At 35.2% G+C, this 26,239-nt stretch overlaps 1 protein-coding gene and 1 pseudogene across 1 annotated transcript in view; one reads left to right on the top strand and one right to left on the bottom strand.

The window, feature by feature from the left end:
- LOC123526478 (7SK snRNA methylphosphate capping enzyme-like) overlaps positions 1 to 10,169 on the bottom strand; it is a 21,605-nt gene extending 11,436 nt beyond the window's left edge. The window contains exons 1-2 of the mRNA XM_045305647.2: positions 8,539 to 10,169; positions 3,274 to 3,492 (exon numbers count right to left, since the gene is read on the bottom strand). Of these exons, the coding sequence (XP_045161582.2) occupies positions 3,274 to 3,492; positions 8,539 to 9,801 (1,482 nt within the window). The 5' untranslated portion in view covers positions 9,802 to 10,169. The remainder of the gene's footprint in view (positions 1 to 3,273; positions 3,493 to 8,538) is intronic.
- LOC123524749 (uncharacterized) lies at positions 9,935 to 26,239 on the top strand (annotated as a pseudogene).

Here is a 26,239-nt window from a genome sequence, read left to right as displayed (position 1 = left end):
TTTCTGAGTGAATATAGTTTTGTTTTCTGTTTTGTTTTCTCAACTGTTAACTAAAATCTAGAGGCAGCAAGACCACCATATGCATGTAAGAAATAATTAATCCGCCGATCAGACTGTACCAAGTAAGATGTACTATCTCAAAAGCGAATCTCAGAGAACTTTAGAACTCCTAATGTTATGAACATGTTTTTATTTTTTAATTTATATTAGCTTCGGGATTTGAGCAATTGTTTCAGTATTATTACATACTGATTTTATTTATTTTGCAGGTACAGCCGTTGTCAAGAAACGTATACTTTTGTACTTTGTTATATTTATTTTCGTTCCAATCTAGTGTTTTTATACTAACAATACCTAACAGTTATATTGTTTAGCACTAAACGGTTTATCTTTATTATGAATTTGGCATAAAATTAAAAGATTATAATAGAGGTAAGTTGCTAGGTTTCTTTTTCTAATGAATTTATTTGCATTAACGACTAAAAGTTATTTTACAATTAAAAAACGTTCTGTTTTGTAACGAATTTTTATTGCTTTTATTGCTAGTAACAACGTTCTATTTGGTTCGAAAACGTCTGCATGATAGTTTTTAAAAGTGCACAACTTTTCCAAGTGAATCTGAACAGAAACAGTGTACATAGGTTCTCTTTGAATGTTTTTACAACTAAAGGCCCAGTGCTAAAGGTTCAATGATCAATAATCATTTTAATATATTTGTGTGACTTACAAGCTGATAAAATTTCAGTAATTTATTATATTACGGAATTAATGTAAAATGCTGTTTGGTGAAAAGTATAGTGGTCTTCGAAAGTATTGAGCACACATTCTGAATGTTTTTTTTTTTTTTGTCTTTTTCAGGCGGAGACTATGCAAGATTAGTGTCTTATTAATTTTCCTGCAATATTTTGCACAAGGAGTTTTTAACATTTTTCTTTTAATACATATCTACCTAACGTGTTCCCGTCATTGTTCTGTCCTTACCATATTTGGCACATTTTTATTACGCAGTATTAGTACTACAAGTATGTGGGCCTCTGACGAACTGGGAGATGAGACGCAAATGACGAACTGAGAAAAAAACGGAGACATCTGGACACATAATTAATTTTATTACCATTAAAATTATGAGCTATATATGGCAAGGCCAGAACAAGTAATGACCGACGGAACGACAACTGGATGCACCACGACTAGTAACAGCGCCGACAGGACATAATTGCGTCGAAAAAGCATAACGTCGTAGATACATTATTACGTCGGAGATATATAGCATCAGAGACAAATAACGTCGGATACATATAACGTCAGAGATAAGTAACGTCAAAGATATACAACTACGATTTAGAAATATTGCCTAATGCTGCTACATATACTACTAGCTTGTACCGGTCTTCCTTTGAAATTTTTGGTGCTTACGTGACATCCAAAAGACCTCATTCAGATTGATATTTATGTTTCATCAAGTAGCAAAGGTCATTTGTAATGATATGAATGTATGAATATTAATTATCATCAATTTATTAGTATCGTTAGTTTTTTGTGTTTTGTTTTTATATAATGGTTATTTTACAGATGTTTGAATCTTCTTACAGTGTAACTACTCATGTTAAATGTTATTAAATGACAGGCTTTGTAAAAGTTAATAAAGATAATAGGTATGAGTAGATTTCTTGGAAGCACAGAGCACAAAAAGCAGATTCAGAGCCCGCATTTGCAAAGTAGAACCATAGCAAAAATAAAACCTTTTAAGTACACTGAACTCTAACATGTAAACTAATAAAAACTCGAGGGGTAATGAAATGTGCAGCATCCTCCACCAACCATCACCACCCCATCAAAACCTACCATATGACGGAACTTCACTTCACAGTACAGTATGTATAGACAAGTGGATCGACTCGAGCATCCCGAAAGATCAGAGAAAAAATAAACACAACAGAGATGACTCCAGCAACCCGAAGGTCCAGAGAAAAACAACAACACTGAGACCACATAAAGAGAGTCTTTTTTTCGGTCACCATATGGCATTTATGACTGTTAAGTTAATAAATGAGCAAGAGGGTGTAAAATAACAGACTATGTCTATTTGTATTTGAACAAAAACTTCATATTCATCTTCTTCTCAAACACCAAATTCGCCGCTCGCTTACGTTTACCTGTAATTAAAAAATGCAACTGTTTCTATTGTTTACAGAAAAAGTACATGTAAATATTACAACAATATGCGGAATTCCGAAAACAAAAGGTATGTACCTAAGTCTCATATATCATAAAAGTGTGTATTAAATATTCATCTAATCAGTAATGAAAATAATAAATCAAAGACTCGAGTAAAAGTTTTGAAATACTATTAAATATATTCATCTTATCACAGATTGTCAACAAATATGATAGTAATTATATTATTAAACATATTACGAACAAATAACAATAATTATTTGATGAGTAGCAATCATAGAACAGTGTAAAGAAACTTACCAATAATTTCTAAACAACTGAAAAATGACAAACAAGCGAAACAAAAGAGCGTATTAGGTACCGTAATAAATAAAACAGAGTAAGAAACAGCTGTTAGTAAAACATAATTTGTAAGGTATTTGTTAGATGAGGTGCGAATAGCATAAAATTAACTCAACAATCGATTTAGAAATGAACAATAGGATCAAAGGTTTATACGCTTGCAGTGACCTGAAAATAGAAATAAAACTGTTAGAACGAAACAAAGAATATGCAACTCTATTTAGATTTTACAGAAAATACATAACAATGTGATAATTACTGTTACATATCATAACATCGCGACTGATTACGAGTATACGGACGAGGTATACATCCTAAATAATTAGTTTGTATATGCATAGACAATTTAAGCATTTATATTTATAAATTATGAGATGAATAATTCTTTCAAAAAGTATTGAATGAACACCAGGTTTCCTCGCGGCCGACCACCACGGACCATCGCGTCCGTCCATCGCAACGCGCGGTGTTCGCTGCCTCCGGCAATGACCATTCCTGAACACCCGAAATATCCGATATGACACCCGTCGCGGCGGACAGTAAAAACGAACACGCGAATTGGAATTGCGGCGACGGGTGTTCAAATGAAGGTTCCGCGCTAGCTGTACTGTACATGTAAAACAAACAAATTTTCTTTCTATTTCATGTTTTGACTATATTTACCCATTCACTGCAAAAAAAAAAGCTTATACATTTTACTCTAATATTTCCAAAATTCACTGATAAAAATTGTAATAAACTATTGTAACATACAGTTAATTTCTTCTTTTTCTTGTAAGATGACCATGGTTGTGGCTCCAGGATAAACCTCCCTCCTGGCTTCAACTGCCGAAACACTCTCTTGAAGAAACGTTTCAGCCCATCATCACCCCAGTTAAAGTGTATCCATTTTGTCACGCTAAGGGCCAAGATGACATCATACTCTTCTTTCTGAAGGTCAAGCAGCTCATCAGACTCCAGCACAAAGTTACCCTGAAATTAATTATATTAATGCAATCAGTCTATAAAAGTATGATCGAAATATGTTTAACATCAGTCCTGAAATATGGCAACAAAACCAACAAAATTCCATCAGCCAGAAAAAGGGGTGGATAATTTCAATACACACTTGATCATAAACAAGAGCTGTCACAGGAGACAGCGCGCTCGACTATTTCGATGCTGGGTAGTGAAACTGGGCACATCTGAGGAAGCTGGAGCTGTCACTAGAGTGTTTAATGACTTGAATAAGGATGAAGATATTGGACAATAGCTTGAGTTTTTGTCAAAAGTATTAAGTAATAAGAGAGATAAAGAACATTAAGTTAGTATAATTCTAAGCAAAAAGGGGGATAATTCATGAAATATTGGTGCAAGAGTGATTTTTGCACATTGTGTCATATGATGTGGAATAACAACTTCAGGTTTGAATCAAATCCATTTAGTAATAACTGAGATATAGTGAAAATGCATCAAAATTAACTCGAATGTCTTAAGAAAAAGTGGGGCATAATTAATGAAATATTGGTACCAGAGTTATGAAACTTGTGTCATATGATGTGGGTGATAAGGTGGAACAACTATTTTAAGTTTGAATCAAATCCATTTAGTAATAACTTAGATGGAGTGAAAGTGCATCAAAACTTAAACCTGAAATTCTAAGTAAAAGGGGGGATAATTCATGAAATATTGGTGGAAGAGTTATGGCCCTTGTGTCATATGATGTGAGTGATGATGTTGAATAACTATTTTAAGTTTGAATCAAATCCATTTAGTAATAACTGAGATAGAGTGAAAGTGCATCAAAATTTTAACCTGAAATTCTAAGTAAAAGGGGGGCATAATTTATGAAATATTGGCACCAGAGTTATGGACCTTGAGCTATATGATGTGGCTGATAAGGTGGAGCAACTATTTTAAGTTTAAATCAAATCCATATAGTAATAACAGTGCATCAAAACTTTAACCTGAAATTCTAAGTAAAAAGGGGGATAATTCATGAAATATTGGTGTGATAGTTATGGCCCTTGTGCCATATGATGTGGGTGATGATGAGGAATAACTACTTTAAGTTTGAAACAAATCCATCAAGTAATTACTGAGATAAAGTGAAAGTGCATCAAAACCTTAACCAAAGTGCGGATGCGGAAGGACGCTGATGCCGGGTCGAGTAGGACAGCTCTCCATACTTCATATAGTCCAGCTAAAAAGTAACTAATATTTGTGTAGACCTGCAGAGTTTCAACACAAACTAGAAATCACCTAGAAAATAAACAGAATTTTAAATGCTATGAAACTGTGCGAGATTCATGCATGCTACTGTTCCTTTACAGAGAAAAGTTTTCAATAAAAAGCAAGTCATGATGTTTGTTAAAGCAGGACTTCAAGCAGGAACAAAAATCTCACAATGTGTTTTTTTCATGCACACAGCAGACAATAGAAAACCTGTTCTGGAGCCATATTCTTCAACAGCTCACCTTATCTTCAGTGATTCTGAGGTGCATCAGTTTTCAGGGCACACGTTTAACCATTTTTGGCGTCTAATATGGGCCCCATTCCCCCTCTTAAAATATTATGTATTTTTCCCCTTTCTCAGAAGAAAATTCCCTTGATAATTGGTTGTTTGACACAACTAGATATGAATTATAGTGCCTGTAAGGAAGGTTACTGCTGCAATATAGTTACATTAGTTAGCAATGATTGAAATTAGTATTAATAAGCGTGAAAAGTAGTAACATATACATGTATATGGCTAAAAACTTTCCCTTTTTGTCTTAAAACGACGAAAAATTCCCCTTACTGTGGGTATGGGTACCTGTCCCCAAAAGTTGTCTAGTGCCTTGGTTTGTTTAACTTTAGATTATGTAGTATAGAATTGTTCACAATATATACAGAGCCTGAAGTACGTGCACCCGGTAACTAAACTTTGGTCGCAGTCCATATTAATTACTAATTTGTCCTGATGCACGAGTCGGGGCTTCATCAATGTTGAAAATTTTGTCACAATTTAATTTGCGTCATCAATGACTTGTCACGGCACTAGACAACTTTTGGGGACAGGTACCCATACCCTCAGGGAGGAGAATTTTTCGTCGTTTTAAGACAAAAATGGGAAGTTATTAGCCATATATACGTTACTACTTTTCACACTTATTAATACAGTTTTCAATCATTTCTAACTAATGTAACTATATTGCAGCAGTAACCTTCCTTAGAGGAACTATAATATAACTTGAAAGAGAGTTCATATCTAGTTGTGTCAAAGAACCTATTACTGTAATATCATTTAATTTCATGGGCATGAAATTTTGTGGTTTTGGTGAAAACGGCAATTTCTTTGGGATATGAATTCGTGGATTTCAACTTTTGAACATAAAATGAATGGGAATTTTACTTGTTCGCTGGGATTAAATTTCGTGGACTGACTCAACCACGAAAATTAGTCTCCCACGAATATTAATGATTTCACAGTATCAGGGGAATTTTCTTCTGAGAAAGGGGAAAAAAACATACTATTTTATGAGAGGGGAATGGGGCCCATAGTCGGCCCCAAAAATGGCCAAAAGAGTGCCCTGCTTGTTTAGAATCATATAGGGGGAATGATGTGCTTAAGCTCGCTAAAATTTGAGTGTAACGCTATATCGAAGTTTAGTTACTGTATCAGTCATTCACGATACATTAGTCGTACTATACGCCTATCGAATCATAGGCCTGTTTCACGATATAGAAACGCTATGTAAAAAATAGAAACATTAAATGAAAACCTTCGTACAATCAGTGTTAAAGAATCTGATAGTAACTAAACAATTCAGGGTTTTTTCTAGCTAATTTGGGAACATAGCCTATACCCCCAAAATTGGGAATTTTGACGTGTAAATGTTCCAAATTGGGAAATGTTTAGTCCCATAGGATAAAGTAAAGATGTGTTTAAGCACTTTCTCATACACTTGTTTCACATTCATTGTACAACCTCTTAAACATACTGCCATCACAAAATTGTCCATAATTTGGTCAATGTTTGTGCAATTTTGATGAAATTTTTTTCAGAATGTAGATTGGGAATTTTTGCACTCATTTTGGAAAAAAAACATATTTTTTGGCATTGGGAATATAGCCGAATAATGGCTATAAAAACGGCCAAAAAAAACCCCTGCAAATATATCATTTATGAAAAACTAGAAGCCCACGGGCAACATGTTGAGCCCGCCAGTTTTCAAAAGGACTAGGAGTTGCACATGACACCCTGTCTCATTGAGGCAAATATTTATGCCAAATAAAAAATGATTGCAAAAAGTTACAATGTAAGTTATTTATAGTAACAACAAAGGGAAGTAAATCTAAAATCTAAGTCCACAAAAAAATCCTTACCAGTAGAGATAGGTCAAAATACACCTCAAAATTGGATGCAACATGCATATTGTACTACCGAAAAGTGGTCTTGATTTTTCCCTATGACTAGTAATAAAAAAGTTACAATATAAGCTATTTATAGTAAAAACAAAGGGAAGCAATTCTAGGTTCTTGCACATGACACTCCAATTGTGCCAAGTTACATTAAAATCCCTTTGTGCATGAAAAAGAAATGCTCCGGACAAAGTCATTCTTGTCTCGGACCTTTGACCTCTAAGTGTGACCTTGACCTTAGACCTAGTAGGGCTGTAACGAGTATCCGAGTACTCGGATATCCACGAGTTTGACCAAAAGTTCGAGTACGGATATTCGTCATTGTCAAGATCGTTGGATCGCGATCTTTTTCATAAATACATGCAATTTGTAAAATTCTATCAATAAAACTAAATTAAAGCCACATTAAACGTCTTCAATGAATTTTCTTGCACATCTAAGACGATTACACGTTTTTAGATTCTAAACCGGATGTAAACAAATGTCTTAGGTAGAGTTAGCATCGGTCCTATTTTCGAACTAAAATTAATATGGAATCTGTCAAAACAGTGAATAAACATTTAAATTTTATCATTTAAGTAATTAAATTCAATAAAAAGTTAGATACAAAATTTCTGTCCAACAAATGAAATTTTCTTATAAAAAAAAGCGGAACTGTTAGATCTACTAAATATTGTGATATTAATGACCCACGTCATATGTTCATCTGCAAGAATGGCCGAACATTACAGAAGTCCACCCGCGAAACCTGACTTTAATTAATGAGCAAAACATTAAACATAGGTCAAAACTATTAAACTGAGCACTATGAGAACTGCAAAGCTTAGATTCCATAAAGAAAACAGTACAAAAATAACAGGCTTGCATTTTTGTATCATTATGAGTTGTTGCTGGTGATCCGTGGTTCGATCTGTGAATCGTCAGCCCCGACTCGCGGATCGGATCGCCACTTGTCTGACGATCCACAGCCCTAAAACCTAGGGTCCTGGTTCTTGCGCATGACACTCCATCACATGGTTGTGAACATTTGTGCCAAGTTACATCAAAATCCCTCCATGCATGAAGAAGAAATGCTCTGGACAAAGTCATTATTGAATTTAACCTTTGACCTCCAAGTGTGACCTTAACCTTTGAGATAGGAACCTGCGGTTTGCGCATGACACTCCATCTTTGAAGTTAACATTCATGCCAAATATAAATGAGATTGCTCCATGCATGTCAAAGAAACATTGATTTTTTTTTCATTTTGTCACGTCAGACTGCTGACTTATATTTTATAATACCTGATTTGTATCGCGATATGTACTGCATTGTTACATCTGTATCCCGATATATATTGTATCAGGAGACTAACGTATTGTTACATCTCAAAAATGTGCATCAATGAAACCCCTCTTTAGTTTTATTAGTTTTACTTATCTCACTAACAATAATATTATGCACCTTGCCAATAATACTCATGAGAGGTATGAGGCTGTATGATGCTGTATGAACAGATTATGAGATACTGTACCAACATTAAATTTTGCTGGATGACAAAAACTATCATACTTTCAAGTTTCAACCTTCCTTTATCAATGACCTGAAGAAAATCAAAATAGTGAATGTAGAAAATATCTATATGATTTTACCAACCTGCATAAACAAAACATTGTGTGGGAAATTTGCCTGTTTGTTTGATTCTTTTTGCGAGACAGGTGGCGCAATAATAGGACCATAGTTGAGAACATTTGAGATCGGGAATTTTGTTGTATCTGTAACATTGGATGACATGAACAGCCGTATGTTTTTCCTGGCAAGAGCAACCAGCTTTGGATCAATATCTATTCCAACAATTTTTGATGGATGATAATCTTTTGCTAATGATAATGTTAAATTTCCTACATTGCAACCAATGTCAAGAACACGTTTTCCATCAAACCACTCCTTCTTAAAACAATTCAAACGTTTGTCCTCCATGCTTGAAGGAGTTCGATACCCATAATATCTGTTGTAATTGCCATAAATAAACTTTGCTGGAGCTTTATCACCCTTTTGCACCGATGAACTTGCTTTTGCTTGTGATGGTTTAGGTTGCTTAAAGCGTTTAGGTGGTGTTTTCTTATCTGGTTTCAATGACGGACTGATGGTTGATGTAGGTAGAGATCTCGAAACAGAGGGTGATGGATCTGGTTTGCCACCACTATCTGTTCTTCGCCTTTTCTTACTTTTCGGTGAAGTTTGCGGAATAACTGGTGACACGATCTTGTCACAAACAGGCCTTGGTTTTGTAAATTCTTTCACACCCGATAGATCTGGAATTGCTTTTTCTGGTTCAATGTCAATTTTAAGAGCTTCCATGAGATTCTTGTCTTTGTTTAAGTGTTTTGGGGGACTGAAGAGTAATGAATCATCTTTTTTCTTATGCCGATTTCTTTGTTTCTTTTTTCTCAACTTTTTTTCCAAGTCTGCTTCTTCGTCACTGTCATTTAGATTTAAAGGATCTGTGATATTAAATGGAATTCTGACTTCTACAGATTGTCTTCTAACTGGTGCAGGTAATGGAGATGACTGTGGCGTTACTGAATTGAGCTCTTTTCCAAGCTCTGAAGAATCTAATCCATTCAAGTTGAGGGGATCATCTATGCTTCCACCATTCAAGAAACGGCTAGGAAGAGGTCCAATATAAGGTGTTGACCGCAGCCTTTTTCTCCTAGCTGCCCCTTCTTCTCTACGGTAGCTTTGACTGTATCTTCTTTTCCTACCCCATGGTTGGGAAAACCTAGTTTCATTTTTAATGCTTAAATCATCTTTTGATTTCCTATAACTTTCTGGAGAAGAAAAGCTTTTTTCTCCACACTGTATTTCCGTCCGACAATCAAATCGAGTTTTGGTTGGTGTCTTCACTTGGACACTCATTGTGACTTTTTCAAATCATAAATTTCTGTCAACTGAAGAAAGTTGCTGAGCTGACAAATCTTAAACGTACATAAATCGTTCCGCATGTATTTGTTTACATTTTCAACTTCCGGTAAGCGCCATCTAGTGTTGTCCCATGGACAACAAAAATCAGTCAGCCCACAGAACAAAAAAATGCACACTATATCCAACAAAATAGCACTGATACACGTAGCAGGTACTGTTGAGCGACAGCTACAAGTATGGTCATCAATAAAAATACATTTTGAAATCAGCACATTCGTGGCATAGCATAAAATTGTCAGTATTCGTTGAACCCTCTCAATGTCCAGCAAGGCAAATTCATTTATGTATGCGCATGCGTAAATGCTATCAGAATGCTGGGATAGGAAGTTGCGGAAGTGAACTTGTGTCGTCTGTCGAAAGAAAGTATATAAACATTTGTTTTTTCATCATGTAGATTCTATGTAAGAACTTCCAAAATTGAAAAAAGTAAATTTGTGCAGAACCTGATATGCATAAATTATGGTTTCGAAATCGAATGAAGGTCCACAAAAAATTTATTGCCATGGGACTTGAAAAATTCAGCAAAATAATTCAGCACAGTCGATTAATCAGTTCCGCATCACTAACGGCTATTCGTTATTGAGCTTCGAAAATTTGTTATTCACTTTGCATTTTCACACCAAATGTGATTTAAACAGCTAAAGGGTTTTCCCTTCTCCCTGACCTGGCCTGTGCAAAAAATGAAAAGTGTGTTTTAACCTTAACAGGGTTTTTCATCAGGAAATTGGGAAGAAGCCTTAGCCTTTCAAATTTGGAAATTTATGCACGATAATTGTCCAGTTTGGGGAAAATAATCAACCGGAAGTAAACACCGAAAGACAAATTAAATTTATCTCTGCTGAAACATGGGAGTAAAATCCAGGCCATGGAACATAACGGATTATACTTGTAATGTATTACACATGGTTCTGTGCACTGTTCGGATGTAGTGCAACAAAAAATCTGTACCAGACAAACCCTTCCTCTGGAAATATTAAATGTATATTGAACTCAATATTATTGGCGTAATCCTTTCGCGGAATTTCCCAACTTTTGCGGCCCCTATTGGTGAGTACCGTCAGGGCTCCAGATAAGATCATATTAGCGTAAATTACGCTTAGAAATAATGCATAATTATACGCATGTCTGATAATTTTTAAGCGTCTAAAAACGTATATGAAATTACAGAAATGCACACAATTACTTTTTACAAGCGTAAATAAAATCTGATTCGTCTGGATGCTTTATGTAACAGAGCAAGCTAGGCATTCTCCCACATTGAACGTACACACGCATTGAACGGTACTCGATAGACCTAGGTTAAACTTTATTATACACTGAATGCGTGCGTAAATCAAATAGTTGGGAATTAATATTGACGGTACGGTAGTGTATTTTAAAGCGGCGTCAATTTAAAATATCAACTTCCACTGCGGAGTTAAAACAACAAAAATGTCTTTTTCTAAGAATGGAATTCTTTAAACCAACAAAAATGATCCCAAAAATATAACTAAAGGTAGATCTATATTGAATATTGAACTTCCATATTTTTTGGTGAATGAAGCCATTTATAAAAATTAAAGCAAGCCAAGGGAGAAAAAAAGAAGCAAAAACTTGAATATTGAATTGCAGGGCTTTCCCTCAGAAATTTTGATAGGGGGTCATTATGACTCCTTTATGTTTGACTTTGGGGGTCATTTTCAATTTCAAGGGGGCGATCATTTTTTAAGTTTCAAAAAAAGAATAAAATGGTAATGAAAAAAATCCAATAGAAAACAGTGTTTTTAGCTCACCTGAGCAGGAAGTGCTCAAAGGTGAGCTTTTGTGATCGCCCTGTGTCCGTCGTCGTCTTCCTCGTCAACAATTTGACTGTTAACACTCTAGAAGTCACAAATTTGAGCCAATGTTAATAAAACTTGGTCAGAATGTTACCCTCAATCAATTCTTGGACGTGTTTGATATTGGGTCATCTGAGGTCAAAAACTAGGTCACCAGGTCAAATCAAAGGAAAAGTTTGTTAACACACTAGAGGTCACAATTTTGGCCCAATCTTAATGAAACTTGGTCAGAATGTTACCCTCATTCAAATCTTGGACGAGTTCGATATTGGGTCATCTGGGTCAAAAACAAGGTCACCAGGTCAAATCAAAGGAGAGCTTGTTAACACTCTAGAGGTTACATTTTTGGCCCAATTGTAATGAAACTTGGTCAGAATGTAACCCTCAATAAAATCTTGGACGTGTTTGATATTGGGTTATCTGGGATCAAAAACTAGGTCACAGGTCAAATCAAAGGAAAAGCTTGTTAACACTCTAGAGGTCACAGTTTGGGGCCAATTTTAATGAAACTTGGTCAGAATGTTACCCTCAATGAAGTCTTGGATGAGTTTGATATTGGGTCACCTGGGGTCAAAAACTAGGTCACCAGGTCAAATCAAAGGAAAAGCTAGTTTACACTGTAGAGGCCACATTTGTGACCATATCTTAATGAAACTTGGTCAGAATGGTAATCTTGAGGCTCTATAGGTCTAGTTCGAATCTGGGTCAGGTGGGGTCAAAAACTAGGTCACTAGGTCAAATCAAGGGAAAAGCTTGTTGACACTCTAGAGGCCACATTTATGACTGTATCTTCATGAAACTTAGTCAGAATGTTAATCTTGATGATCTTCAGGTCAAGTTCGAACCTGGGTTATGTCAGGTCAAAAACTAAGTCACCAGGTCAAATCAAAGGTAAAGCTTGTTAACACTGTAGATTTATGATGTATCTTCATGAAACTTGGTCAGAATGGAAATCTTGATGATCTCAAGGTCCAGTTTGAATCTGAGTCATGTGGGATCAAAAACTAGGTCACCAAGTGAAATCAAAGGAGAAGCTAGTTTACACTGTAGAGGCCATATTTATGACCATATCTTAATGAAACTTGGTCAGAATGTTAATCTTGATGATCTTTAGGTCAAGTTCAAACCTGGGTCAGGTGGGGTCAAAAACTAGGTCACTAGGTCAAATCAAAGGAAAAGCTTGTTAACACAATAGAGGCCACATTTATGACTGTATCTTCATGAAACTTGGTCAGATTATGGCAATCTTAATGATCTCAAGGTCCAGTTGGAATCTGGATCATATCGGGTCAAAAACTAGGTCACTAGGTCAAATTAAAAGAAAAGCTAGTTTACACTTTAGAGGCCACATTTATGACCATATCTTAACTTGGTCAGAATGTTAATCTTGATGATCTTTAGGTCAATAGGTCAGGTGAGCGATACAGGGCCCGGCCCTCTTGTTATTTTAAATTAACTTGCAATTTACTGTTTAGAAAAAAAAAGAAATACATGTACATCTACAAATTAACTTTTTACACTTTTTTGAAATCAGACAGTAATTGCAACCTTTTGAATGCATCTGCGTGACTGAGGGAACTTGCGTGACAAGTAAGTGTAGTGTTGCAAGAATTTTCGCAGCTCAACTATTACGAAAGGATTGTTTTGATACAGGCCTGGCATTTCATTTTGCCATTTTTAACAAGTAGCCAGTTATTTTTCACAGAACCCTCTCGGTGTGCAGACTTTTATATGAATGTTTGCATTTTCCAGTTTCAACAGGGTTTTCACCGTGTGCAGATGACAAGAAAAACGTCTTATTTTGTTGATGCACCATTTTTGTTGAATGGTTTACTGTATAAAGAGACGTCGATATCGAGCCGATAATTAAACCTAGGACGCAGTCTACCTTTACTACTTCATACCTATGCGCAATTCGGTACTTAGGCGTAAAAAAAAAAATTGTTTGTTTCCGGTGGCCCGACCTACCCTATTTTTTTGCCGCCGACCCTAAACTTTTTTAGCGGGAAAATCAGGCCGTGTATGTTCAACTTTATCTGCACACTGAACATCAAATATAACAATATAACAGGCCTTGACCTTAGCGGTGGACCGTTGGACCGATGCAACCAAAATATCAGCAGGTTCACTATCAAAAGTTGGCTAGACTGACGGTCAACCAGTTTTCAGACACGGTCTGCAAATAAAATAAACCCCTTAAAAGTGAAAAATGTGGGGGGGGGGGGGGGGGGGAATCATACCCATATCAGCGAATTCACAAAATGAAAGTTGATTTTGCGGCATTCTACAGTTACAAGCATTGGCGACTTAAAAGTCAGGATAGCACGAATGGACTACTCCACCAATCGGGCGAGTGGTTTTTACGTGGTAACTTTACCAAATTGAGAAATTACATCAGGCAAAATTACCTGGATCTGGGAAGAAGATAGATATTTATATCATTGCTCCAGCCTGGATTGACTGGAATTTACCCGCGAATCGTAAAAATATCAAAACGTCATGCTGGTAATTTTCCATTCCACAAGCACGTGCGCCTTATCGTAATATCTAATTTACATCGCGGTTACTTTTGACACAAAAAACACGCATAGTGCATTCATTTTATAATATAATCGCTTCAAATTTTCAACACCGCTTGAGAACTAATACAGTTTGAATTCTGTAAAAAATTTAATAAGATATCGACAGGAATGTAGGCAAAATTCTTTAAAAATGACCAAATTTTCATATAATGTTTTGTAAAATTTCAAACAGCGCGATCTTGATTATTTATTTCTTTCTTAAAGGAAATAAACGGTACATACTATGGTAATAAAATGCAGACTTTTGACCAGAAAGTACAAAAAACACAATTAAAAAATCTTAAATAATGAAAAAGCGTCAGCAATTTAAATACATGGAGTAAAACGATTTTTGGCAAACAGATTTCTGTTAGCGCGGCAGAATAGGTTACGTGACCTCGTGAGCGTAAAAAGAAATGTATTTTTAAAATAAAGCAGTATGATGTCGTTACGGTTTTTAATAAGTTTTAAATGATTCTTTGTACATGTACTTTTTGACACAGCACTTTGTTAGATATTCTTCTCGAACAATAATGTAAATTTCTTGAGGGCAAATAGGTCACAGAGGTAGGATATCCAATATCATCGTTCACAGTTTGACACATTTACATGTTAGTTTATTCGGGATTTGCACATTCGCTTTTAAAAAACTAAAGAAAAAAACTTTTTTATTGATTTCTTTTCAATTTAAGGAATCAAGAAAGTATGATCAGACAGTGATGTTTCACATGGCGCGAAAACATGACGTAATGCCATGGCGATCTCGGGCAACTATACCGCTTTGATCTCCACTTCAGATGCCATAATAACCGACACACTTCTTTTAGCTCTTTGAGGGGGTGTTAATTGACGATGACAACAAGGCCAATTACTTAGTTTATCATCAGAATAATTACCGATAATTGTTAATGTTTTTTTTCTTTCACTTTCAACATGGGTCGGGTGGATGATGAATATTCATATGTGTCCATACTTTGGGACACTTTTCAAAATAATTATTTTTCGGGATAACAGATTGCTACAGTCTTCCATTTTTAATTATTTTAGAAATAAGTCCTGTTTCTTTGAGTCATATGAAGTTATGACGTCTACAACATCACAATTTATGTGATAGAATTGGAGGTCCACTAAAGTCTGAGCAGGTCTACTAGATTTTAGCAGTTGGTGCCGACCTGCTGGTAACTGCTGAAAAAAGTTAAGGTCGAGGCCTGCAGTCATGAAAAGTCAGTTTTTAGATGGGATTTGTTGTAGAAAGACGTTGAACAACCACTTGCAGCTTTAATAATTCACAATTTGGGCATACTATAGTCAAAACTCCATTGTCTGGCATTTCCAGTTAATCCAGAATTTTAGATTGGGGTAAGGGGGTGATGGTATTAATCTCAATGCAGCTCAAAGATGCAAATCATATTCCTGTCCAGTGGGATTTAGTTTGAAATATAAATGTTGGTTGTTGAATAATATTCAACATTCAATGTATTATTTAAAGAGAGAATCCGCAGCAAGATTTCATTCAAGTTTCATGTTTAATCAAATATAAACCCTGTTCTCCGCAAGTAATTGCCAACTTCTCCACATGAATTAGCGTTGGAGAATGAATGTTATAGGACACAACGATCTTATGACCAATTCGTAGATCGACTGCTGACCTACTGAGCTATTCCGATTAGCCTAATCGGACGGGCTAACCTGGAAATAAAAACAACAACAACAAAACGCAAACATGTACAGCAAGTATTTATTTCGTGATATTTAAATACACAATCAAATGGCATTTTATATTGCTAAAACATCATCAAAGTCATTGTACATTCAGGTGTAAATCAAACATAACAATAGGATGCAAGTTTACAAGGGTTATAATCTCCCTGTTTGAAACTACGATAGTGTTAGGTTAAAAAAGAAAAAAAAATCCTACCTACCTACCCTATTTTTTGGCCATATGTCACTGGAAACAAACAATTTTTTTTTTAGGCCTTACTTACAATATTGGGTATGAAAATTTGTGTTGCCATAATTTCGGCCGGTAGTTGAGTTGCGCCACCAGTGACGCGTTCAGAATTATTTTGAAGGTCATTTTGAAAATCAGTGTGTTAAAAAGCACAAAAATGTGCGTCAGGGAAAATCCTGATCTTTTAAATGATTGTTTCTTCCAGATTCTGACGCTTCATTCAGACTGAGACTATACCAGTATATGTTAGATGAAGGATGCAGGCAGTACCGAAAAATGCAAAGAAACCTGCCTTCAAATGCCCCAAATTTTCTGGTGAGTTTAATCCTGATTAAAATTTGTGCCAATTACATTTTGAAACAACATGAGCAGATAGTCAAAATATCGATCAAAATAGGTAATTTGTTCAAAGTAAAATAAATGCAATTTCAGTTAGAGAACTGCTTTAAATGGATATTTCCACCCTAAACCAAGAAACATTTTACGTTTCCATGAGCAACTGCCCTCTAGTTGAACATTTTCAAAAGACCATTATTATATTATTTAATAGTCCATTCTTATACACAGGTAAGTCTTGGCTGAAAAAATGCTTTGGGAAATTTAGCTTTAGAATTTGGAGAAAATAGACCATTTGCCATTGGGATTTGGCCCAAATTCGCACCCCTACACACCAAAATCCCTCACTACACTGAACAGACATCAACACAAAAGGCTTAAGCATGTTAATTATCACTATTGATTAACTAATTAGCTTACTAAGTCTTGCAAATGTCAGCTTTATTCTTTGTTATAGCCTTAGATTAATAGCTTATTTGTATTAAACATTTACTGGAACTGAATATTTTGAACAGATACCTTTCCCATTACTGGTTTATACTAATACTTTGAAATTAAAAAATGAAAATAAACAAGAGCTGTCTGACGACTATTCGAAGAATTGATTGAAGAATGGGGTCAAAATATTTCCATGGATATTCAGACAAAAGAAATAAATAGATTAGACAAACAATGTTCCTGTATTACTTTGATTTCGATAAGTCTTGCATGCACTAAATGGCAATATATGAGCCAATTTCAAAGTCCAAAAAGGGCCATAATTCAGTCAAAATAGTTATGTACTCTTGCCTACAGATGGAAATCATAATGATAAACAAGTGTTCAAAGTTTAAAAGCCATATGTCAAATAGTTTTGACTTGTATGAAAACAGAACCAATTTCAAAGTCCAAAAAGGGCCATAATTCAGCCAAAATAGATGACAGAGTTATGTTCTCTTTCCTACAGATAGAGACTATTATACTAAACAAGTGATAAAAGTTTCAAAGCCATATGTCACACACTTTTCAAAAAATATGAACTGGTACGAAAAACTTAACCAAGATTTCTAAGTCAAAAGGGGCCATAATTCAGCCAAAATCCTTGATGGAGTTATGTACTCTTGCCTATAACTGGACATGGTGATGGTAAACAGGTGTTGAAAGTTTCAAAGCTTTATCTCAAAAGACTTTGTCAAAATATGAACTGGTACGAAACATTAACCCAGATTTCTAAGTCAAAAGGGCCATAATTCAGCCAAAATCCTTGATGGAGTTGTGTGCTCTTGCCTATAACTGGACATGGTGATGGTAAACAAGTGTTGAAAGTTTCAAAGCTTTATCTCAAAATACTTTGTCTAAATATGAACTGGTACGAAAAACTTAACCAAGATTTCTAAGTCGAAAGGGGCCATAATTCAGCCAAAATCCCTGATGGAGTTATGTACTCTTGCCTATAACTGGCCATGGTGATGGTAAACAAGTGTTGAAAGTTTCAAAGCTTTGTCTTAAAAGACTTTGTCAAAATATGAACTGGTACGAAAAACTTAACCATGATTTCTAAGTCGAAAGGGGCCATAATTCAGCCAAAATGCTTGATGGAGTTATGTGCTCTTGCCTATAACTGGCCATGATGATGGTAAACAAGTGTTGAAAGTTTCAAAGCTTTATCTCAAAAGACTTTGTCAAAATGTGGACTGGTGCGAAAAACTTAACCAAGGTGTGACGCCTACGCCGTGGTGAGTAGGATAGCTCTACTTATTCTTCGAATAGTCAAGCTAAAAAACAAAAAACTAGCAATGTTCATAATGTGTGGCGCCCTTTTAAAACTACAGAAGTCTTATCTCCAAGCTATATGTTTTTCAGTGCCAGCCAGACCACAAAGTGAAACAGAGAACAAAACTAAGCAGGTAATACTGTATAATATAATTATATGACTACTGTCATAACTATGTAATAAATTACTTGCAGAATTCAGATATATTAACCTTTAATATTTTATTAGCTCACCTGTCACATAGTGACAAGGTGAGCTTTTGTGATCACCCTTCGTCCGTCGTCAGTCTGTCCGTGCGTCCGTCCGTGCGTGCATCAACAATTTCTTGTCTGCGCGATAGTGGTTTCATTTATGATCTTATTTTAACCAAACTTGCACACAACTTGTATCACCATAAGGTCTCGGTTCCTTTCTTCAACTGGCCAGATCCCATTATGGGTCCCAGAGTTATGGCCCCTGAAAGGGCCAAAATTAGCTATTTTGAACTTGTCTGCACAATAGCAGCTTTATTTATAATTTGATTTTTACCAAACTGGCACACAACTTGTATCACCATAAGATCTTGGTTCCTTTCTTGAACTGGCCAGATTCCACTATGGGTTCCAGAGTTATGGCCCTTGAAAGGGCCAGAATTAGCTATTTTGACCTTGTCTGCACAATAGCAGCTTCATTTATGATTTTATTTTAACCAAACTTGCACACAACTTGTATCACCATAAGATCTTGGTTCCTTTCTTCAACAGGCAAGATTCCTTTATGGGTTCCAGAGTTATGGCCCCTGAAAGGGCCAGAATTAGCTATTTTGACCTTGTCTGCACAATAGCAGCTTCATTTATGATTTGAATTTAATAAAACTTGCAGAAAACTTGTGTCACCATAAGATCTTGGTTCCTTTTTTAAACCGGCCAGATCCCTTAATGGGTTCCAGAGTTATGGCCCCTGAAAGGGCCAAAATTAGCTATTTTGACCTTGTCTGCACAATAGCAGCTTCATTTATGATTTGATTTTAACCACACTTGCACACAACTTGTAGTACCACAAGATCTTGGTTCCTTTCTTGACCTGGCCAGATTGCATCATGGGTTCCAGAGTTATGGCCCCTTAAAGGTCCAAAATTTGCTATTTTGGCTTTTGCAGCCATATAGAGACTTCATTTATGGTTTTATTTGATACAAACTTCCAAAATATCTTCAACAACAATAAATCTTGGATTCCATGACAAATCAGATCCAATCGTAGGTTCCATCTAGTTATTTTATATCTGATTACCTCCCCTGATTGTAATCAAAATGGATTTATATCAGTAAGTACTTAAAGGACTTATTTGAAATTTCATTATTGTCACAAGTTGGACTGAGCCAATCAGGGTAGATAACTATGGACTGATTTTATGTCAAATTACCTCCCTTTATTTCAAATTAAAATGGGTATATCTCCGTAACTAATGAAGATACTGATCTGAAATTTCATTTATGTCAACATATTTATTTGGCAGATCCTTCTTTTGTTCACTTACAATAGTTTTTTTTTTAATTACTTCCCTTTTACGTTACTATAAATAGCTTATTTAAATTAACTTTTTTATTATTGGCCGTAGGGAAAAACCGAGACCACTTTTCTGGGGTACAACCTGGAAGGTACCTCCAATTTTTAGGTGTATTTTGACATATCTGTACCTTGTAAGAATTTTTTTTTCTTTTTGGTTAAATTTCTTCCCTTTGTTGTTCCTGTCCTTTGGACTTAGATATTTTTTCTGAGGACCTTCTTGTCCTCAAGTGCAATGATAACAGGTGAGCGATATAGGGCCATCATGGCCCTCTTGTATAAATTTTCATTTGTTATCATTTGAAGACTTTTATGTACTTTTTAGCTCACCTGAGCACAAAGTGCTCAGGGTGAGCTATTGTGATCGCTCACCGTTCGTCCGTCTATCCGTCCACACTTTCCTTTAAACAACATCTCCTCTGAAACTGTATGGTGGAAGCTGATGTAACTTGGCCTGGATGTTCCTTGGGTGGTCCCCTTCCAAAGTTGTTCAAAGAATTGAATTCCACACAGAACTCTGGTTGCCATGGCAACCGAAAGGAATAAATTTAAAAATCTTCTTGACCAAAACCGCAAGGCATAGAGCTGCAGTATTTGGCGTGTGACATTATTTGATGATCCTCTATGAAGTTTGTTCAAATTATGCCCCTGGGGTGAAAAGAGGCCCCGCCCCCGGGTTCCCAAGTTTTACATAGACTTATATAGGAAAAAACTTTAAAAATCTTCTTATCTGAAACCACAAGAGCTAGGCCTTTGGTATTTAGTATGTAGTATTGCCTTGTGGTCCTCTGCCAAGGGTGTTCAAATTATTACCCTGGGGTGAAAAGAGGCTCTGTCCCGGGGGTCCCAAGTTTTACATAGACTTATATAAGTAAAAACTTTAGGAATCTTCTTGTCTGAAACCGCAACGCATAGGCTTTTGATATTTGGTACTTGTTGCATTGCCTAATGGTCCTCTATAAAGATTGTTCAGATTATCCCCTGAGTTGAAAAGAAGCCCCGGCCAGTGGGTCCCAAGTTTTACATAGACTTATATAGGAAAAATCCTTACAAATCTTCTTGTCTGAAATCACAAGACCTAGGCCTTTGATATTTAGTATGTAGCATTGCCTTGTGGTCCTCTACCAAGATTTTTCAAATTATGCCCCTGGGGTGAAAAGAGGCCCTGCCCTGGGAGTCCAAAGTTTTACGTAGACATATGGGATTTAAAAAAAAAAATCTTCCTGTCTGAAAGTTCAAGGCCTAGGCCTTTGATATTTGGTTTGTAGCATTGCCTAGTGGATCTCTAACAAGAATGTTCAAATTATGCACCCAAATTATGCCCCTAGGGTGAAAAAAGGCCCTGCCTCGGGGTCACTTGAGTTGTATAGGAAAAATACTTAAAAAATTATCAGATCATAATTGTGTCACGCCACGACATTTTGGGGCTTGTTGAATTTATGAGAACGTGATGAAAACATGACGTGCTGAATTAATTGGCGCTAATTGATGACAATGTTCATTTTTTAAATCTTATGCTCGTAATGATGCCGTTTACATGCTCGAGACAGTACCTTATTATTTCTTCTTTCAGTCTTTGACAGACACCGATACAATTCCCGTCATTATTTAAGTAAAAAAAGTCAGCAACTATTTAACATGAAAAATCGATAATTCTGGCCCTGCTTATTGCTTGATAGTTCCCCTTTTCTGCTGTATACAACTTTCACAAAAGAACAATTACACGCTTGACACCGTTGCCATGGATTCCGGAAGCTGTAATGTTTACTTAAAGATGTAAAGTTGTTTATCCAAAATATCTAAGATGAGTCAGTTAAGTACGTGCTCTATACGGTCTTCGATACCAGAAAGCTTGGTTGTCGACCAAGATGTAGAATTTATTTGTGAACTTGAGCAAGTCAATGATTTATACTTTTCAAATGTTCAGTCTTCAGACGAACCACAATTTGGAGAAAATGTTGTTTTTGATGACAGTGATGAAGAGAATTATGATTCTGACTTGAATGATAGTAGTGATATTGAGTTACCGGAAGTGGATATTTGTGAACGTGATATTGACATTAAGGAAAATAATGCAGTTAGTGAGTTTCAGGGAAAAGGCTGTGGATGTCATAATATTCATGGAAAACCTTGTAGTCAGGTAATTAACATTGATCAGGTTATTGAATATAGAATGCAGTGTAAGGAAATGACATCTGATGAACTTGATTTAACAGTTAAAGTGCAGCTGTCTGCCCACAGGAGAGATCTTACTCACTGGTGATCTGCTAGGAACAAGAAACAGCAATTAAAGGACAGAGAAAGGGTATCACAAGAATATTTTGTGTTTGGTGTAAAAGTGTGCAGAGAAACCTTCATGTTTTGTCATGGTATAAGTAAGAATAAGCTGGCAAACATAGCTTCCTCACTTGATAAAAATGGACTTAAACCTAGGACTCATGGAAATACAGGTAAAATGCCCAAGCATGCTTTGTCAATGACTGACATTGAACAGATTGTAAGTTTTTTGTCCAGCTATGCAAATGCTAATGGTTTGCCATTACCAGGTAGATTGCCAAATTACAGACAGCAAAGTGTTATACTGTTACCATCTGATCAGAGTAAAGCTGACATACATGCTCTTTATAATGAAGCAACTCAGCAAAATAGTTTCAGGGCAGTCAGCCTATCTGAATACAAGAAAATATGGTTGCAACAATGTCCACACATAGTTATTTGTAAACCAGCTACAGATCTTTGTGCTAAATGCCAAAAATATGCACATGAAATCTCTAACAGTGGAAACTTAAATGAGGAAGACAAAGAAAAACTTTAGAGAATTACAGAACACACCTGAGTAAAGCCAAATGTCAGAGAGATTACTACAGGGAAAAATGTGAGGCTGCTAAATTGAGATATTCAGTGATGACTCCAGAACAGAAACTGAGAGGTTTGTTTATTTATAATTTAATTAGATCTTTTATTGAATTAAATAATTTAAAAAAATCAAACTTATCATGTTGACTTTTGATTAAGACATGTAATGAGATCACCAATCTTTCTAAATATCCTCTTTGTTTTGTGATTTGCAACAAAACTGAGAAAAATTACAGAAAACTAGCTAGAAAATTGGCTTTTCAGTAAATTAATTGTAAAACAGTATGCCATGGTTTGTATACTGTTGATTTATAAGTAAAAATTTATATAATAAATGGTAAATACAACCAAGTTTTATACCACAAATTTCCTGCAATGATGTTCACATTTTGTACACCAGTGTGTAAAAGTGTAGGACATTGGTGTACAAAATTTAAAAAGTCAATGCAGGTAATTGATGTAAAAACCCAGGCATGTAATAGTGTGCCCCTCAAACTACCTTTAGGCTTTATATCTTTAAGAAACATTATAACAATGAAATCTAGGCTTGTAATTAGTCAGTACTACCCATATTTTTTCCAATTCATGCACATGCTACATGAGTTACTTCAATTTCTTGTACAATAAAATATACAATACATGTAACAAGTGAAGATGAATATAAATATAGGTAAATTTGATTCAATTTTAATGTTTTATTAATAAAGGTCAGCCACCATGTTCATTGCCTGGAACACAGCAATACTCATTTGACTTTGCCCAGCAGCTATTTTATCCACACCATGCACAACAACTTGGACCTCTATTTCAAAACTCCCAGGAAGTGCCAGTGCTTTGGAGTGTGCTCAGAAGGAGCAGGTAATTCATAATATTATTTGCTCATATCACACTGGTGATTAATGTGTACTCTCTCTAGATTTCCATGTTACACAATTAATCACATGACATACATAAAATTTATGTATGATTCTAGATATCAGAGATATATATTGTCATTCTGTAAAGTATACAAGATTGTAAGTAACATTCACCTAGTATCATATTATAACATGAATGGCACAGTTATATTATGACCAAGTAGTATAATATTATTATGTTATTATGAAGCTTTACTTGTCATTGTCTTCAAGTTTTTGGCATACTTTACACCAGGTACACAGGTATTCTATCTCATTGATGAAGCAGACTGCACTGGTAAAGGAGCTAACTGTGTGACCAGCTTACTGCACCATCATTTTCAGCACCATGGGTTTGGAGAGGAGCATGTGCAGTTGCAAATGGACAATTGTTCTGGACAAAACAAAAACAACACTGTATTGTGGTATGCAACTTTATTCATTGTTCATACATAAGATGAAATCAAATAACTCAGCTAGGGTCTAAAAAGTTCTCCTATTTGGGAAGTGATTAATTTTAGAATATACATTTTATCAGGGTAGACAGTGGACACCGATTTCATCACAGAATAATTGATCTTGTCATATCTGAGATGTATTAATTTTTCCTTTACCATATATTCTGAAAATAAAGAAATGTACTATGCTGGCATATTTATGTTATTTTCAAAATTACATTTCATTTAGGTATGGGCTATGGAGAACTATGACTGGGCTTCACAAGACTGTTGAGTTCTCACTCTAGGAAGTTGGCCATACAAAGTTTAGTCCAGATCGGCACTTTGGAGTATTCAAGTCTAAATGGCGACACTGTACAGTTGAGACCCTAGACCAGATTGCTACATGTGTTCTTCTGTCTTCAAAAAACAGGCACAATATACCTCAGCTTGCAAATGATAGTGAGAGACCAGTGTTGTTTTATGACTGGTCTGTATATCTTGGTCAGTTTTTCAAATGCATTCCTTCTCTGAAAAAGTACCATCACTTCAGCATGACAAGTGAAAAGCCTGGTGTAGTATTGGTTAAGGAATATGCAGGTGACAATGGACAGGAAATTAATGTCTTTAAGAAAAATCCTCCAGTCCCAAGTGATAGTCAGTTACCTTCTGTAATTGTGCCTAAAGGTTTAGATCCATCTAGGCAGTGGTATCTGTTTAATGAAATTAGGCAGTATTGTCTTAAAGAAAAAAGCTCATGCCCTAAGCCATTGGTTCCAAAACCTGAAGCTATAACTGTTAAGAGTGATAGTGAAAAAAGGAAGAAGTGTTCATACAAACAGTAAGCCAGATTAAGAGTTTGTCTTGCCTCTGTACAAAAGACTGAGAGATTTGGATTCTGACTTACTATTACAATGAACATCAAGATACTCCTTTGATGTCAATATTCCTTATGTCAGAATCAACTGGTGACTTTAACAGTATTTTATAAACATGTGTTCAGCAAAATTGATTTCAGAGACACATTTAATAAAATAAATATTGAAAGGAACATGTCATGTATATACTTCACTAGCTTTTAATTGTTATTTCCTAGTTATTTGAAATACATTCTCAGTTGTACTTTACTACAAATATTCCTTTTTGTTATGTTTCATACAGCATTTGTGAAACTGCTGTGATGCATATGGCACTGAAATTGAAACCCATACTTGAAATCACATACTGGAAACTATTAAATTACAAAAATGATATTCTGATCATTGCATAAATAGACTATGGTAAAGTAATTGAATACATGTGTATCATACACAGTGTATGTATTATTTAATTCTACATACTGCTTAACTACTGACAACAATGTAAATTTTTATTTATTTTTTAGTATATTATAAGTATTTTTGGACATTATATACAGATCTTAGTGATTTCAAGATTAATGTTCTTAATAAATTTTGATATATATGTTTCAAGTTTGGCTCTGGTTTGTAGTATAGTGTATATACTTTAAATCTTGTACCTCATATAATTGCATTGGCATGGTTGCTATGGTAACTGAATTTGACTATTAAAACCTGCCACTCAATTTAAGTGATAAAAATGATAAAAACATGATTTGATAATGATATGAGTGAATTCTAAAGCTATCCTGTTTATTTTTAAGTTGTTATCCTAGTTTTTTTTTTATTAAAAAAATATGTATCACATTTTCATTGTTGCTATGGTAACAAAATTATGTTGAGAATTTTAGACTGGAGATATGTTCATTCTTTAGTGACAAACTATTGCAGGTATGAAATAAACCTACTGAATTCAAGTTATGAAGATCATTTTCTTTTTTTGTGTTTTCAATTTTATTTTTCTAGTAATATTAGTTGTACACAAAAAATGCACATGGAAACAAACATCATATGTTTTTAAAAGAGAAGTTACTTCCAATGTTAACTGCCAGTAGGATAAAAGGTATACTTTGTTATTTCTCATGTAATAATAGGTAGAAATATCACAATGTCTACATTTTATGCTGATAGCATAAAAAAAACCTTTAAGCTTATATTTTTATGATTTTAACTCGGTTACCATGGCAACCATTATGTTAATATATATCTGCTAGTTCTAATTATTGAGCGGTTACCTTCCCATACCACTTTGTCATATTATGTACCATGTAAATGACTAGCACACAAGTACAAGGTGAATAAAATGTGTTGTTTCATTATA

This window comes from Mercenaria mercenaria, chromosome 14 (assembly GCF_021730395.1).
Source record: "Mercenaria mercenaria strain notata chromosome 14, MADL_Memer_1, whole genome shotgun sequence".
In the NCBI taxonomy this organism is placed as follows: Eukaryota; Metazoa; Mollusca; class Bivalvia; order Venerida; family Veneridae; genus Mercenaria; species Mercenaria mercenaria.
This window is presented reverse-complemented; position numbering and strand designations above follow the sequence as displayed.